This window comes from Sciurus carolinensis, chromosome 2 (assembly GCF_902686445.1).
Source record: "Sciurus carolinensis chromosome 2, mSciCar1.2, whole genome shotgun sequence".
Taxonomy (NCBI): domain Eukaryota; kingdom Metazoa; phylum Chordata; class Mammalia; order Rodentia; family Sciuridae; genus Sciurus; species Sciurus carolinensis.
The window spans coordinates 83,357,966-83,376,963 of record NC_062214.1 but is presented as its reverse complement, the minus strand read 5'-3'; the positions used below and the strand labels follow the sequence as shown (position 1 = coordinate 83,376,963).

Sequence of the window (18,998 nt, the reverse complement as noted above, 5' to 3'; positions counted from 1 at the left end):
ACTTTTCAAATTGTTACTAAATGTAATAAAATTATATATGAAAAATAAATAAAACTGATTCAGGTTTGACATTGTAACTTGTTCTAATATGAATGAATCAGGTTTTGTTAATCTCTTAGGCCCCATTGTGCTGTAAGTCAAAATTCAGTACCCAGATAGTGAACACATTAGTTTTGTGGAAAATTGAGATATTTGTGCCAGGACTGAGTAAACTTTGTTTTATTTCATAATATTGGCTTATTGTTCTAGAAATAAATAGCCACCAAAGGTGAAAGTGCAGACTAAGTGCACACTGAATATTATTACATAGTGCAGATAATTTTGCATTCCGGTTAGCTGTGAATGAATGATTTGGACTCACTTGAACTCTGATACAGAAGGTCTCAGACATTTTTATTGATTACATTTAGTGTGCTCATGTGGCAGTCTGTTAAATCTCAAGAGCAAAAAATTTAATTTTAATTAGTGCCTGGTTTAATGTAGTAACTTGCTTTGTCTTTTGCTTTTTTGGTTTGTTAGGTTTTGTTTTGGGTACCTGGGTTTGTACTCAGGATCACTTGACCACTGAGCTACATTCTCAGCCCTATTTTGTATTTTATTTAGAGACAGGGTCACACTTAGTTGCTTAGTGTCTGACCCTGTTGCTGAGGCTGAGCCACTGGGATTATAGGCATGTGCCACCACTCCTGACCATTTGCTCTCTTTTTGGCTTATTTTGACTCCTACAGAAACCTGAAAGTGTGGCAGAATGTTTTAAAATAGTCTTATCTTGCAAATAAAATTTTGTATTTTCTTAAGGGAATAAAGAAATATTCTAGGAAAGGAAATTTGGGTGGGGAATTTTGGAAGCCTAAACTTAACCTAGAAGCTCATTAAATGTTAACAAAATGCAATTAATTTAAAATGACTCTTTTCCCCTCTTCTTTAGAATCCAGCAACTATCACAAGAATACTCCTTAGCCACTTCAACTGGGATAAAGAGAAGTTAATGGAAAGGTAAGGAATTATATTTTCAGCTTTGTATTTAGAATGGAGAAAGCCTATTGAACTGAACTTGTAAGAAGTAGGGAGTTGATATGTGTGTGAACAAACCAGTGTGATAACTAATTTCTTATATTCTTTATTTGTACATTTTGCAATAAACTTAGTATTAGGGAATTCAGACTTAATTGTTTTATTTTGGAGGGAAAGTGGGTGCTCTGTTTTAGTTTCTTCTACATATATGCACTTGATACACTATTCTTGGAGCACATAAATAAGATCTTCCTTTAATTGCTTAAAAAGATGTTTTGTTCATAAAACTTAAAGTGCATATTAGGTATAAAAATGACATTTATTCAGTAAAAACAAAATTGAAAAGTTGCCCAGTGTTTCCTGGGCACCAGCCTAGCTATTTGGGCTGGTTCTCTGGTTTCAGGGTAGGATTCTATCTTATTGGATATTTTATATATTTTCTTTGAAAATCTTTCTAGTTCTGAAAGAGAAAATAATATTGGGATTGGAGACTGACAATGCCATCACTGATCTTTTTCTGTTTCTTAGATTGAAAATTTGGGACACTTAATAAGGTGGTAGGGTAAGAACCTGTATTTATTCTCTCAACCTTATATTTAGCAATCTTAGTTTTAATAAACAATTATAACTCCTTTTGGGAACGGAGATTTCAGTATTGGGGGAAATAAATGGAAAATATTGCTCATTTGGCTTTAAAATTCACAGCTTTGTAAAACAGATATTAAGTAATTCGAAGAATTGTTGATCTATTTCATACACCTTGTGCCCTGTCTACAATTCAGGGGTAACATTAATAACTATCAATTATTGAGTACCCTCTGTTAGGCATTATTTGATTTTATCCTCCAGATAGTTTTATGAGACTAGAAACTAGTATCCCTACTTAATTGATACAAAGACTAAGGTTTAGAATTTAAATGATTTCACTTTGCAACATAGGGAGTTAGCAGCAGTGTAAGTGTTCCTTTTTTTTCCAAATTTTTTTCCATTTTCAGAAAGTTTTTTTGGACTCCAAAGCATATATCATAAGTAACTTTCCCAGGATTCATGAAGGACTAGCGTGATTTTTTTTTTAAACGTTTGTAGAATTTGGCCATCTTCTCTCTCTCTCTCTCTCTCTCTCTCTCTCTCTCTCTCTCTCTCTCTCTCTCTCTCTCTCTCTCTCTCTTTTAACTGTACTGGGGATTGAACCCAGGGCCTCACCCATGCTAGGCAAGTGTTCTACAACTGAAATAGCACCCCTGCTCCCCAGCTGTTTTCCATCTTTTCTGAAGTCAGTGGTGTCCTGTCCAGTCTCTCCCCCACCTCTGCTTTTTTAATTGGAGCATTATAGTTGTTCATAATGATGAAATTTGTTGTTACATAATTGTTTGTGCATGTAACAATAAAATTTGACCAATATCATTCTCTAGTACTTCTTCCCTTTTCCCCCATCTCCCACGTCTTGGTCCATTTCCTAATTCATTCCCTTTGGTTTTCATAAGACCAACCTCCATTTCTTTTTCTTCTCCAGCTTCTACATATGGGAGAAAGGATATCTAACCCTTGACCAGGTCCTGAGTTTGACATTTTTTGCTTAACATAATAATCTCTAGTTTCATCACTTTTCTGCAGATGACATAATTTCATATGGTTGAATAAACTCCATTGTGTGTATATACCACATTTTCTTTATCTGTTTATCTGTTGATGAACACCTGGGCTGGTTCCATAGTTTGACTATTGTGAATTGTGCTGCTGTAAACATGGATATGCATGTATCGCTGTAATGTGATGATGTTAATTCTTTAGGGTAAATACTGAGTTGTTGTTATAGCTGGATCACATGATGGTTCCATGCCTAGTGTTTTGGGGAACCTGCATTCTGATTTCCATAATGGTTGTACTAATTTACAATCCCATCAACAATATAAAGGGGTTCCTTTTTCTTCATATCCTGTCTAGCATTTATTACTGCTTGTATTCTTGATGATTGCCAATCTGACTGGAGGTGAGATGAAATTTCACTCCAGTTTTGCTTTTCATATGTATTTTTTTTTTTCCTCCCTGTTCTCAAGTTCATTGATTTCTGTCTGATCTTAATTATTTCCTTTCCTCCTACTGGTTTTGGAATTGGTTTGTTCTTTTTTTGCAAGTTCCTTGAGATGCATCTTGGGGAATCTTTATGCTTTTCTTATGTAGGCACTCATAGGTATAAACTTTCCTCTTAAAACTGCCTTCATACTGTCCAGAGTTCTCATATGTTGAATTATTATTCTCATTTTACTCTGAGAATTTTAATTTTTTCCTTCATTTTTTCTATCACCCATTCATTGTTCAAAAGAGTATTGTTTAATCTCCATGTGTTTATGTAGTTTATGTATGATTTTGTTCTGTTGATTTCTAATTTCATTCCATTATGATCTGACAAGATGCAAGGAATTATTTCAATTCTTTTGTATTTGCTAAGAGTTGCTTGTGGCCTAAAACGTGGTCTATTTTGGAGAAAGTTCTATGAGCTACTGAGGAGAAAGTGAATTTTGCTGTTGTTAGATGAAATATTCTATAGATGTCTGTTAATTCCATTTGATTTATAATAGTTTTCATGTCCAAAGTTTCTTTACTGAGTTTATATTTAGATGACTTATCGAATGGTGAGAGGGGTGTGTTGAAATCAGCCACTGTTTTCATACTGCTATCTATAAGAGGCTTCAATTTAAGTAGTGTCTCTTTTATGTAATTAGTTGCTTCCATATTCAGGGCATAAATATTATTGTTATACCTTCTTGTTGGATTTTTCCCTTTACTAATATAAAGTGACCATCTCTGTCTCTTTCTGCTTAATTTTAGTTTGACATCTGCTTTGTTAGATATGACAGTAACTACTTCTGCTTGTTTTTGGGCTCCATTTGCATGGTATATCAATTTCTTTCTTTTCACTTTCAGCCGGTGGCTGTCTTTGCCTGTAGTGTCTCCTGCAAACAGCCTATAGTTGGGTCTTGTTTTTTAATCTGTTCTGCTAGCCTGTGTCTTTTATAATGGAGAGTTGAGACCATTTACATTCAGTGTTGAGAGAGTTGTTTATTAGTTCATGCTATTTTGATTTATTTAGCATTTTAATTTGATCCTGTTTCTCATTTGCTTAGCTACTCTTCAAGAGATTTGTTCATTTCTGAATTTGGGTTAACCCTTTTTTTTTTAAATTTCTTCTGTGTGAAGTATTTTTTAAGTTCTGTAGAGCTGCTTTAGTAGTCATCAGTTCCTTTAGTTTCTGCTTATCTTGGAAGGGTTTTCTTTCATCTTTGATTTCGAAGGATACCTTTGCTTGATAAGCAGTCTTGACTGACAGTTGTTTTCTTTCAGGACTTGGAACACATCATGCCAAGCCCTCTTGGCTTTTAGAGTTTGTGCTAAGAAATCAGAAGTGATTTCTGATTGACTTGCCTCTAAATTTTTTCTAATGTGTTTCTCTAAGACTTCTAAAATTCTATCCTTGTTCTATATGTTAGGCATTTAAGTTATAATGTATTGTGGAGAGGTTCTTTTTTGATCTTATCTATTTAGGGTTCTGAATTCCTCCTGTATCTGGGTGTCCCATCTCATTCTGATGGTTTGCAACTTTTTCTGTTGTTATTTCCCTGAAGGGGGGGTTATCCATTCCAGTAGCCTACCTGTCCCACCCATTCTCAGTTCCAGTGATTCTTAAATTTGGACTCTTAATGTTGTCCCAGAATTCTTATATATTCTGATCATAGCTAATTATTTTCTTTCATGTTGTCTGAATATTCAAGGCTGGCCACTTTGTCTTCCAGCTGTGAGATTGTCTTCAACATGGTGTACTCTATTAAGGAGAATTTCAGCTGAACATTTTATTTGATTTATTGTGTCTTTCATTTCCAAGATTTCTGTTTGGTTCTTTTCGGTATCCATTTCCTTATTGGATTTTTCATTTTTATCCTTACTGTCTCCTTTATTCATTCAGTTGTTTTTCTGTGTTCTCTTGGAATTCATTGGTCATTGTATAATGATTCTTTTGAATTTTTCATGGATATTTCATCTTCAATTTTTTGGGGTTAGTTGCTCTTGAATTATGGGCTTTAAGAGGTGTTGTGTAACCTTGTTTTTTCATATTTCTTGTATTTTCTTGTGTTGAGTTTTATGAATATTTTGGGAGGGATTTTTCTTCCACCCTTATGTGTGGGCATTTTTAGGGCACAGTGTTTATTTGTCAAAGTGTCCTAGAGTGATCTAAATTTAGATCTCCCTTGTAGTTGTGGTATTCAGAGCCTTTGTGCTAATTTTCTCTTTTTGCTGTAGTCATTTCTCCTTGGGGCTTGGTCATTAGCTTGGAATTTTGTCTTCTCTATTCTTCATGTTAAAGTACAGCTGAAGTTTGAGTGTCATTAATATGTGTGTGGAGCAATGTGCAACTGTATTTTGGTTTAGTTCAGCAGCACTGTCTCTACTCTGTGAACTTGTAGTGTCCCTGTAAGTTCCCAGCACCTCCTGGAAAGGGGGAAACAAACAATAGCAACAACTAATGCAGACAATATACAGCATTAAATAAATAACCTGATTCCTACTATGATATCTACAATAATTTTAAGCCACAAAAAACAGAAATGATAGGGTCAGCAATTACTAACAGCAGAAATAATAAGATCAGTAACCATAAACTAGATCTTGAATTGAAGCAAACAGAGGTCAATTATGTCATCCACCACAGTAATAACTGCAACAGCATTAATGATGGGGGTGGGATTACATAAACCAATTAGTTCTAAAAGGTGTTAGAAATGTGGTTGAGAGATAAGAAAATGTGGGCTGGGGATATAGCTCAGTTGGTAAAGTGCTTGCCTTGCATAGCACAAGGCCCTGGGTTCAATCCCCAGTACTGCAAAAAAAAAAAAAAAAGAGAGAGAGAGATAGGAAAATGTGATAAGAAGAGAGAGAAGAATTTACAATATCAGAAAGTGAACAGAGAATGAAGAAGAGATGCAGGTGATGAAGGAGGAGAAAACATCAGAGAAATAAAGGGGGAGAGAGGACAATAAAGTTTAGATGTTAGCAGAAGAAAAGAGAGAAAGGGAAACCAGAGAAATAAATGAAAGCAATACAAAGCAAAATGTAAAATATATAAACCCAAACCAAATAACTCTCAAAAGACAAAGTAAGGAAAAATAACTACATTTAATAAATGCGAAGAATGAGAAAAAAAGGAACAAATATGTATATGTGTCCATGAACCCATCAGCACAACAAGAACATGCACACACACAAGATTCTTATTGGAAAATGAAGGAATCATTTTTCAAATGTGATCAAAATGACGAGAATGTGTGGGGTCACTGTCTTTGTTTGCATTTCTTTTGAGAGCAAGAGTAAGGGCTGGGGATTGTTAACCCCTGTTTTTGTGTTGCCCCCTGCGCCACCAGTTGGAGTGACCTAAGGCTAAAGCTGGTTGAAATAAGCCTCAGCCGCCTTTCTCACTAGTGTGAGGTAGGATGCAATAGGAAGTACTGAGTTTTGCCTTCACAGACTAGATCAATGCATAGGGTGAATACTGCTGCAGAATCTGAAGTTAGTAATGTTTCTTAATTTGGGTGTCATTTCCTTTCAGGTTTATTTATGACATCTCTGTTAGGCAAAGGAGGGTTTTTTTGGGGGGAGGGGTCCACGTTGGGTACAGTGCCAACATTCCCACAAGGTTTAAAGGAAGGCACACCTTACACAACAACTTGAGGGCTGGGGAGATAGCTCAGCTGGTGCAAGCACAAGGCCCTGAGTTCGATCCCCAGTACCACAAAAACAAAACAAGTGAAACAACTTGAACACCCAATCATCATGCTTATGAACCAAAAAGGAGTTTTCTTTGTTACATTTGAAACTCCTTTAGGGGACTAGTTAGCTCAGAATTTGCCTTATATTAATATATTTAATCTAAACACATTCTGAATTTTATCCTGTAACAGTGCTGAAAACATTTTTCAATTAAATATTGTGCTTAAACCTGGTAAGTATGAATTAAAAGGTAAGAGGCTTTTGGGAAACTTCTGTAAGTTGTGCACTATTTTTACTTTTACCTTGTGATTTCAGTTTTTGTGTTTCTGAAGAAAACTATACCTCAATTTATATTTGAATATTTAAGTAGTATCTTGAAATGCTAGAAGCATATAGTTCAATGACAAAATACTTGCCTAGCATACGTAAGGCCCTGGTTTTGATTCCAGCTATGCAACAATATCTTTTTCTCATACACTAATTTTCATATTGTATTTTGTTTCGTTTCACAGTAGCATTGCCACACTTTTTAAAAGCTTTTGATACTTAAAAAGTGCAGTCTTCCTGGGTTATTTGGCCTTAGGTATATCTCTTGTAAACAACATGTAGGTGATTAAAAAGGGGGCAGGGAGAAGAACTAGGGCTGGGGATATAGCTCAGTGGTAGTGTGTTTGCTCATTGCCCTGGATTCACTCCCCAGTACCATGCCCCTAACCTCCCCCACCCCCGGAATGAAGAAACAAAAAACAAACAAACCAATCTATAAGTGTACGTTTTCATAGCTGAGATTAATAATACATCAATGTTTTATGCTAAAGTTACCTATTTTACTACCATTTTAAGTTGTACTTTATCAGGTTTTCTACTTATTTTGTTTGCTTCATCAAATTTTATTTTTCTCTAATAATTTCAGTTATATTTTGTTTTTCTAGTAGTTATCCTTATAATTTGTACATATATATTTAAAACTATAAGTTTATAACTATTTATAGTATTCATATCCATCCCCTGCACAAGACAAAAAAAACTAGTATATTTTTCTCCTCTGTCCTTCCTTCTTCCCCTTTCAGTATGGTAAATTGATGATAATTTAAATTTTCATTTATGGTAAGGGTTTATTAAGGGTTTATCTGTGTATCAAGCCCTGCCCCCCCCCCACCAGCCAGTTTATTTCTTACATCCCATTGTTTTTTTCCCCAAATTTACCTTTTTCCATCTTTTAGAATATATCTCAAATTAAGTTCAATTTTATATATTGTAAACTTAGAGTGCTATAAGACAAATTCCTAATGTTCTGAAATAGATTATAGTATTTTTAGTTGTGAGTTTTGGAGATATAACCATTTGGGCCCTTTTTAATCTGAGGACTCATGTTTTTAGTTTTGAAAAATGCTTGTTATTTTCTTTAGTGTTTTTTTCCTCCTTTCCTGATACTTTTTGAAATTGTTAGTCACTTGCAACTTCTTTTTTTAAAAATACTACATCTGTACCTGTCATCTTTGTCTTTGTATTTTGTAGTGTTAAAGTTCCTCATATTTATTTTTTAATTCATTCACTTTCCTTCATACATTCTTTTTAACCATCTTGAATTATTTCAGCAGTATCCAAGATACTCTGTTAACCTTGTTCTTGGTTTGTGGGAGCAGTTTATTTTCTTTGTATATTAATTTGTTCGTTTTGTTATATTAACTAGTCAGTGCTAAAATAATTAAAACCAAATAATGAAAGCACAAATGAGAGAAGTGCTTGAAGAGATGCAGTGAAATATATAGTCTTAAGTTATAAGAGAATGAAGTAAAAGTAGAACCAATCCTTTGAAACAAGAGGTTAAAAAATAAGCCCAAAGAAGTAGCTTTAGGTATTTAAGATAAAAGCAAACATTAATGAAGTAGAGAACAAAAAAAGACACATTAAACAGAGAGATCTTTGAAATGGATTTTAAAAGGGGATGCATTAAGAAGATAACAAGAAAAACCATAGACTAGGAGAAAATATTTGCAAGACATATCCACACATCCCTTAAAGGACTGTTACACAAAATATACAAAGAACTCTTGAAACTCAGCAGTAACAAGACAATCTGTTTAAACAATGGGCCAAAGACCTTAACAGATACCTCATCTAAGAAAAAAATGCAGATGGCAAGTAAACAGAAGGTGCTTCACTTTTGTCATTATGCAAATGCAAATTAAAACAATGAGATACCACTACCCACCTATTATAATGGCAGAAACCCAAAACACCGCCAATACCATATGCAGGTGAGAATGTGGAGCAACAGGAACTTTAATTCCTTGCTGGTGGAAATGCAGAATATCACAGTCACTTTGGAAGACTCTGGCAGTTTATCATAAAACAAAATGTGCTGGTACCATACGATTCAGTGGTTGTGCTCCTTGGTGTTTTCCCAAATGAGTTGGAAAGTTCAGTCCACACACAAACCTGTACATGGACGTTTAAAGAAGTTGAATTAATTGCCAAAATATGGAAACAACCATGATGTTCTTCAATAGGTGAATGGATGAGTAAATTATGGTATACATTTAGAAATGGAATGTTAATCAGTGCTTACAAGAAATGAGCTATCAAGCAATTAAAAATAAATGGATAGATCAGAAATGCATGTTAAACTAAGTGAAAGAAGTCAGTCTGAAATGACTGTGTACTATTTGATTCCAACTATATGACATTTTTTAAATACCAAAACTGGAGACAGGAGAAGGAATAGTGGTTTCTAGAAGTTAAGGGAGAGAGAGAGAGATGAGCAGTTGGAGTGCAGATGTTTTTTAGGGCAGTTAAACTATTTCTGTAATAGTGAATGTATGTCCTTGTACTTTTCTCAAACTCATAGAACACGGAACACCAAATATAAACCCTAATGTAAACTGTGGATTTTAAGTGATAATATTATTTCAGTGTAGGTTCATCCAGTGTACCATTCTTATGTTGTCTGGTAGCAGAGGAGGTTATATCTGTGTGTTTGGTGGGGGAGGGTACAAGCATCATTGGAAATAAGGCATAATTAAAAATAGGAAAGATATTTCAGAATTATAAATGAATGTGATGTACTAGTTTTACAAATACATTTGAAAGCTTGGAAACAACCAAGATTGTCCCCCAAGAATTAGAAAAGTAGAATAAACTAATTACCACAGAAAATATAGTGAATGTAGTAAAAGATCCCTCTACTCCTCCCCACCAAACACTAGGTGATTTTATAAGAAAGTTTTAATTAACCTTAAAGTAATTGCCAGTTCCCATTGAAAATTACCTTAAGACATAAAAAAGATAGAATTATCACTTATTTATTGTTAGTCATTTGGTATAACCCTGGTTCCAAAATTTGACAAAGACAGCATGAGAAAACAATCTTATGAGCATAGCCTTTGCATTTATAAATAAAATAACACCTGTTTTAAATGAATTAATGGTCTGGTAGAATTTCTCCTAGGACTGTAAGATTAGATCATTGTTGGTGGGGCATTTATTACATTAACCAGATTAATGAAGAGAAATCAAAAAGTACTAATAATAAATGCCAGTTACACAATTAATAAAATTGTACATTTGCAATCCATGATTTAGTAAAAGCAAAATTGTTAACAAAGTGAAAAATTAGTTTCAACTTGATAATTGAAACTTGATAATCTACACTGAAGTTATATTAGCTTTGAAACATTAGAAGCATTATAGATCATTTAAGCCCAGGAGTTCAAGGCCAACCTGGGCAACATGGTAAGGACCTGATCTTAAAAGACAACAACAGCAGCAGCAGCAACAACAAAACCAAACAAGGATAATGGCTGATGTCACAGCATTTTGTATGTACTGGAAATTTTGATATATAAAACATGGACAATTAAAAAAGTGACATGAAATGAAAAAGAAAGAAAAATTGTGTGTAAATATTATAATTATCTGTGTAGGAAACCCAAGAGAATCAACCTAAACAAAACAGAACAAAAAAGTGTCCAGGTCCACCCCTCTTTACACCTTCCTCTCTTAGTCCCCTCAGAAAATGAAAAGAAACATGGACTCGTGAGTAGGCTTAACTTTGGTGAAATTGTTACAGGGTTGGGGACTTCCAGGAAACTAACGCAATGCAGAGGCCCCCTTCAAACACTGATTCTTGTAATCAAGTCAAAGATTTCAAACATGTTGCTTAGAGTAATAGGCATGAATTTATTAGAAGGGATGGAAAGGTAAAAAGGGAATACTCTGAAGGAGAAAATGTGTCTTCTCAGAGAGGAGTGTGCCTTTCTCCCCTCCAGTTTTTTTTGAGGCCCCAGGAAAGTCCAGAGAGTCCTATCCAGGTTCATGTCTTGACTTTTCACTGACAGCAAAGGACATCAGACTCATTGTCATGACCATTTTGGGTCAATTTGGCCCATACTAACTGGTTCTAATTGGAACCTGTTCTTACAGATTTTATGGTTAGGGAGAATTATCCTTATCTTCCTGAATTCTGGGTTCTGGTCTTTGTAAGGGTCACAGAAGTCTCCCCCTTCAGGGTAACTTGTGTTCCTCTTAGTAACATTATTTTGACCTATATTTCTCCTGCAAATAAGAGGTAGTTTGCTGAGGAATGTGACATATCCTGTCAACTTAAGCAAGCAGGGCTGCAAGTAAATTGCTTATTGGAAAAGAACCATGTGGGGGGTCAGCATGGTGGGCCCATTTTATAGTATTATTCCCTTAACCTCATGTTCCCACCACTCACATCTCTCTGTCCCCTACTAACACCATTGCTTGAAAATAGAAATGAAAATTTCTTGTTGGATAATCCTGTAACTCTTCAGGATACCAGGAAGCATAGGAAAAAGATAAACAATATGGCCATTACATTGCATGTGTCTTTTCAAATTTTGCTTCCTGTTTGGCAATACTGGAATTATTCAAGTATCATCAGTCTGCAGTTCAAACAAATTTATCCAGACCCTAAGAACAAATGTGATTTATTCTTTTGAAAAATAAATTCTAGGTGAAGGGGGGAGGAGCTGGTGGAAAAAGTACAATTTTAACTTAATGGTCTTTTCTGTCTGTTATAGCAGGTTCCAGACCTTTGCCATTTTCTTTCTTTTTTAGATTTATGTTTTTTTTTTAAACTTTGAATAGTAATTACCCTTCTGTTTTGTCAGTTAAATTAAAATTTTCCCCTTAAGTGGTTTTCTTCTCATAACTTACCCAGAGGAAGCAAAAACAAAGCAAAGCAGAGAATCAGAACTGCAGCAAAAAATATACCTGTTAAACCTATTGTCCTGTTTTTTTCTGGGATATTGCTTCTGTCATTTTATCTGTTGTATTTTAAACCTTCTCTGTTGCTGTTTTATCAGAGTTAGGTGTAAAATAATTTTAAAAGGTTAAGTGACATTAATGATAGAATTTACTGAACTTGGTGGTGGCATGCATCTGTAAACTCTGTAGAGACTGAGGCAGGAGAATTTCTTGAGCCAGAAGTTTGAGGCCAACCTGGGTGATATAGTGAGTTCCTCCCCATCATCCCCCTACCCTTTCCCACAAAATTGAGAATCATGTGAAGGCCGCATCCCAGATAATGCCCAAATCACAATGTCAAACTGTCTTTTAGTGGGGGCACTGGTGTTATTGCCATAGGGTACAGGCATCACAGCTCATATTGGTATTGTGTATGTGACATCAAGATGAGAACTTTTGGTCTTGGAGCCTCTGAAAGCTGGTTATCTCCTTACTGTTTCAGAATAAATTCCTCATTGAAACTTCAGTTACAAAGTTTTGATCTCTTGGTCGCCCTGTTCCTGCTATTTCTGAGTCTTCTTAACAACAGATAGTTGGGTAAAGTGAGTTGTCCTCCTCCTTTTTTTTTTTTTTAATGCAAGGCTCTTAAAAACCCAGGTTCTGTCTATCTTTCTGGCATCTTCTTTTTACTTCTGTATTGTTTCTTTTCTCATACTTTAGTGGTAGTACTAAACTTCTAACTTCTAAGGTGGTCACAAAGTTAAATTTTGTGCTGCCTCAACATTTCATATGCCTTTTTTTTTGGACATCAGAGGGCTGTGTGTAACTGTGCGTAGGCCCTTACCTGTACAGCTGTAGGGAGCATGTTTGAAATTGTACTGTCATTGATTGGCCCAGACCTGATTTGCCTTCTTTATTATCCTTTTTGTAATTGTCTCTCTCTCTCTCTCTCTCTTTTTTTTTTTTTTTTTTGTTACCAGGGATTGAACTCAGGAGCCCTTGACCACTGAGCCACATCCCCAGCCCTGTTCTGTATTTTATTTAGAGACAGGGTCTCACTGAGTTGCTTAGGGCCTCACCATTGTTGAGGCTGGTGATCCTCCTGTCTCAGCCTCCCGAGGTGCTGGGATTATAGGTGTGCGCTACCATGCCCAGCTTTCTAATTGTCTTTTAAAACCCAGCCTAAGCATTATTTCTAAGAGTTTTTCTTATTTCTCAAAGCATTTAATCACTACCTCTATTGTACCTTAATGTACATTTGATTTTACCACTTTATTGAGGTTCTTTGTGCAAAAACTGTTTAATTATCTTGTATTCCTACATATAACATTATTCCTCAAATATAGTGTCTAAAATTTTAATTGAAATAACCTTTTTCATTTCTGCAATAGAATTTTATTGAAATTGTGACACTATAAATCAAATTTTATTTGATGGGGTTTATAAATACTACACCAAAAATGGAAATGGTTTATAATTTGAAACAAATTTTAAAATCGTTTCTCCTATACCTCAGATTTTTTTATAAGTCTACTTTGGTAAATTTTTAAATATAAGTAATTTTAGTTGATAGTGTATAAGTTGAGTATTAATGAGTTAGGGTAGCTGGTATATTTATGGCAAGGTGAAATAATAGTTGGTTAAAACATAGTACTTTTAATGGATAGATAGAATCAAAGAATTCTAAAGAATGGTTTCAGTCTTTCCTGAACTGTGTTGAAAATGGCTTTCCACTTTTCATTACGAAGCATTACTACTACCCATTTAATGAATAGCACTTGTAAGTGGTTATGATAATGTTGTGGGAAACATTCAGGTTGAGAAGCCGCAAGCAGCACTTGGAGAGGAATAGAACTTTCATGCTGGCGGACCCAGAGGAAAACACCAAATTCTGAGCCCTGATCCACAGTTCTTATAACATTTATATGTTATTTGGCGTCATCCATCCCATTCTATCTTTGGGGCTTTTTTCCTCTTAAAAATATTCCTAATCTGCTCTACTGAAGGCCTTTTGCAAGTTCTCTTAACATAAAGCATGCTTATAGAAACAGATGGGAAGAAATGGCTCTTTTCACAGGTGTCTTACTTTTCAAGAGGGAGTAGCCAGATTCCTAGGGCAGTTATTTACAATTCAAAAGGTAATTAACCCATGGTTAATTAGGTTTCCTGGAGAAAGGCTGAGAGAGGGGATGGGAACTGACCCCTTCCACAGTTGTTGGTTTCTTACCATAACATTTTTATAATTTCATTTCACAACCAGGTCCGGTTTTGCCATCACAATAACATGGAGATTTTTCTTAATTATCCTAGGAATATATTGTTTCATAAATAACTTCTGGGATGTGAAAGTGAATTTGATTTTTCAGAAACCATTTATGATGTTTGTTCTTTTTTAATACAGTGATGTTTTTTCTGTTTAAATAATTTGCGTACTGGGAAGTATAGTTTATGGAAAGAGGCAAATGTACTATCACATGATAGTATAGTAGTTGAGAGCATGAAATTTCTCTTCTGCCATTGATGGATATATGAACTTGGAGCAGTTTTCTCCCTTAGTTACCTTGTTTGAAGTGATTTTTCTTAAATTTTTGTTGTTCCTTGATATCTTAATAGTTCATAAATCCCCCCCCCCCCCACCGCCCCACACACACATGATACTGGGGATTGAGCCCAGGGGTGTTCTATCACTGAACTACATCCAAACTTTTTACTTTTTGAGACAGGGTTTCACCAAGTTGCTAAGGCTTGAATTTGTGATCTCCTGTCTGAACCTTTCAATTTGCTGGGATTAAGGCATGCGCCACAGCATTGGGCTCAGTACTTAATAATTTCAAGAATTTTAAAAATATCAGCTCTGGTTTAACACCTCAAGAAGAGGTTGGGTGATAAGAAGATACACATAATAATATTTCCAGTTTCTGCCCCTATGGAACTTACAGTTTTATGGGAGTATATAAAAAATCATTTCTGGCTTACTATCTCTATTGTACCTTAGAAAAAGGAAAAATATTTATTGATGGGGTCATATTTTGTTGGACTAGGAGAGAGGAGGATATTAATACTTGGACATGTCAGGATCAAAAAACAGAATGAAGTGGATTCTATATGTTGAACATTAACAAGATTTGTGGCTATAATACACGAAAATAGAAGGGAAATGGTTGGAAATATTTAATAGGAAGCACAGCCTGCTGAATTGTAAACATTAATTTGGATGTTTTCTCTATTGGGAAGTTCTCGAAGGATGTGGTAAAAGGAAAATGTTGTCCTGAGTTAGGATAGAAATAGCTTGACAACAGAGAAGTATAAGAGATGTAAAAATGGAGTTTTAATTGAGAAAAAGATATAGGACACTCAGGGAAACTTAGTAATTTGGGCCCATTGAAGATTTGATACCATTTGACTATATGTCATTTGGGTGCCCTAGAAAACCTGAAGCCTTGAACTTGGGTGATGATGGTCTCAGCTGTTTATGTTCTCAGGCACTTGACAGCAGAAGGCCAACATAAATGTTTTCTGGAGAGAGAAAAATTAAGTTCTTGAACTACTTCCTCAAAAAATTTTTTTCTAATTAAAACATACCATACTTTTGAGATATTGGAATTGTCAGATCTAGACTAAAATGAATATGCTATCACCAGGGAACAGGAAAGTATGAGCTGTCATTTAGATGTGTGTTTATGGGGGTGACAATTTCTGTAAACTAAAAAAAAAAATTAGTAAATTAGTTTAACAGCTTAATGGACAAAGCTAAAGAAAGTTTAGCATGTTAGAAGATAAATGTAATGGCTGTGATTTTTTTGAGATTAATAAGCATCTCCATCAGGTGCAGTGGTGCACATGTGGAATCCCAACAGCTCAGGAGACTGAGGCAGGAGGATCATAAGTTTGAGACCAGCCACAGCAATTTAGTGAGACCCTGTCTCAAAAAAGGACTAGGGATATAGATAAGTGATAACATGCCGCTGGGTTCAATACCCTGTACAAGGAAAAAAATTTTAAAAAACTGTTTTTTAACCCGAGGTTGTCGCTCAGTGGTAAAGCATCCTTGGGTTCAGTACCCTCCCCCAAAAACATCTGATTCAGGAAGTCTGACAGTTCCCTTGCAAAATGAATGCCTATTCCATCGATTCTAAGTTGTACAGTTTTTCATATTTTAACGTGTCTGAAATCTGCATTTTTGATTGATGGCATTTTACAACCCATCGATATAAAAATTTCAGTATGAAAGCATTTTAGATTTAATGAAATATGGTAAGAAGAAATCTACATATAAAACTGCAAAATCAGCAGCAAAAATAAAATTTTGAAAGTAAAAGGACATACTAAAAGTTACTTTGAAAGATTGAAGGTATAATATATATTATTGTAGAGAATAGCTGACTTCTCAAAAGTGAAAGTTATTAAGATGACACCTCAGTGGGTTGAAAGAAAATAAAACTGCAACCTACAACACTGTTATATTTATAGATGAGTACTGTGTTTACATAATATGCACTTGACCCTTGAACAACCAGTACATTTAAAATTATATGCAGATTTTTGTTCGTTTTGGAGATTTGAGACAATTTGAGAAATACAATTGAACCACATGACTTAGAATTACCAAAAATTAAGAAAAATGCAAATCATGAACGCATAAAATATAGGGAGATAATAGTCCATCATTTGCTACCATGAAATAGACACAAACATATTATTAAAAAGTTAAATATTATCAGAAAATACACAAACACTGTTTTAATCAGATTTTTTCACTGCTGTGACAAAAGGCCTGAGAAGAACAATTAGAGGAGCGAAAGTTTATTTTGAGACTCACAGTTTCAGAGGTCTTAGTCCAAAGACAGCTGGCCGTAGGTGAGACTGAACATCATGGTAGAAGAAAGTGGCTCAGGAATCACATCAGGAAGCAGGGTGGGGAGTGTGGCTATCTCAACACTCCACTCACCAGATACAAAATATATATACTCCAAAGTCATGCCCCTACTGACCCACCTCTTCCATCGACACCCTACCTGCCTTCAGTTACCACTCAGTTAATCCTTATCAGGGAATTAATTCACTGCTTGGGTTAAGGCTCAAACCCTATCTTGACACCTTCTAAACCTTTTTTTTTTTTTTTTTTTGTACTGGGGATTGAACCCAGAGGAGGCGGTTTATCACTGTGCCACATCCCCAGTCTTTTTTATTATTTATTTTGAAACAGGGTCTTTCTAAATTGCCGAAGTTGGCCTCAGCCTTGCTGTTCTGCCTCAGGCATGCACCAGCCACTTGGCATAGCAAGCACCTCTAAGCTTTCTTGTATTGTCTCACATATGAACTTTTGGGGGACACCTCACATCCAAACCATAATAAACACAGACTATCCATGGTACCATTTCTAGTCATAAGAAATATGAACAATCTAAAGGTGCAACATTAAATCATAATTGTGTAAAATTAACTATAGTGCCTCTTCTACTACGGTAATAATTTCATAGTCATCTCCTTTTGCTATTGTGGTGAGCTCAGTGTCTGCGTAAAGGCCCTGTGATGCTAATCTTTGTATAAGCAGTTGTCTTTCAAAGAAATTGTGGGGGCTGGGATTGTAGCTCGGTGGCAGAGCACTTACCTAGCATGTACGAGCCACTGGGTTGGATTCTTAGCACCATATACAAATAAATAAACAAAGTTTCATCAACAACTAATAAAATTATTTAAAAAAAGTAAGTTGCAAATGGCAGTAAAATGTGATCTCATGATTATTGTGTGTTTTTCACCATATATACTACACGTAGCATACAAAATATGTGTTAATTGACTTATCATCTAGGATTCCAGTCAATATCTGGCTCTTAATAAAATTTTGAGGGAGTTGAAAGTACTGTGCAAGTGTTGGGGTTATGACTCTGAGGTAGAGTGCTTATCTACCAGGCAGAAGGCCCTGAATTCAATTCCCTAGCACTGGAAAAAATGAAAGTTACATGCAGGTATTGGTTAGCACTCCTAAATCCTCTACTTTATCAATGTTAAATGGTTGTGTCTTTTATAAGCTCATATTTTGTTCTGTCTGTGTTGACTAAAGTTTTAATTACATATTATTGTTATTAAAGCAACTATTTGGCTCTTGTGGTGGGCCATGTGGAATGTAGCCTTTTATATTTAGAGTGAACATTATTAACCTTAAATGCATACATAAGGAAAGTAGTGTGGTATTCATCTTAAAAATCCCAATAACGTGTAGATGTCTGCAGATAGAAAAAGAATCAACAAAATAAATACAGAGAAAATACAAGGAAAGAAATGTAAAACACCAGAATTTAATAAAACAAAACATACAGTGTAAAAGATCAAGAAGCCAAAAGGTGTGGTGGTGGTTTTTTTTTATTTTTTTTTTTAAATGACAAAGTTTGACCCACTGGTGAGTTTGATCAAGAAAGAGAGAAAGGAGGAAGGCCCAAATAACCAGTATCCAAAATGGAAAAGAATGTCATGAACCTTCTGCATTAAGGGAAAAAAAAACCAAACTATGTATTATAGATGATTTTAAATTGTAGATTAAATTAATAACTTAGAAATATGCTGTTTTTCAAAACTGACATAGGAAATCTGTATGGTACTATAATGATAAAGAGGTGAAAACCATAATTAGAATTTTTCTGTGAAGCAAAGTCCAGATGAATGTACTGTATAGTTCTACCAATATATATTTCTTAATTTTTATTGGATTTTCAAGTTACACATGACACTGGAGTCAATCGTTGATAAAATTGTACATGTATTGAATATTATCTTGTTCTCCTTAGGGCCCCAGACTTGTGAATGTACAGGATGGTGGCGTGCACTGTGATATATTCATATATATACATATGAAAGTGATGTCAGAGTCTTTCTACTATCTTTCTTATACCTAGGAAATTAAGGGACCCTTCCCTTCATTCCCCTTTGTCTAATCCTTTTACCACCTCCACCCCCCCCCCCCCCCCATTGTGGGTTAGTTTCCACATATCAGAGAAAACATTCACCCTTTG

General features: G+C 35.1%; 1 protein-coding gene across 1 annotated transcript in view; it reads left to right on the top strand.

Annotated features, from left to right (window-relative positions):
- Arih1 (ariadne RBR E3 ubiquitin protein ligase 1) overlaps window positions 1-18,998 on the top strand; it is a 109,425-nt gene that overhangs the window by 40,828 nt on the left and 49,599 nt on the right. The window contains exon 2 of the mRNA XM_047541161.1: window positions 929-996. Within this exon, the coding sequence (XP_047397117.1) occupies window positions 929-996 (68 nt within the window). The remainder of the gene's footprint in view (window positions 1-928; window positions 997-18,998) is intronic.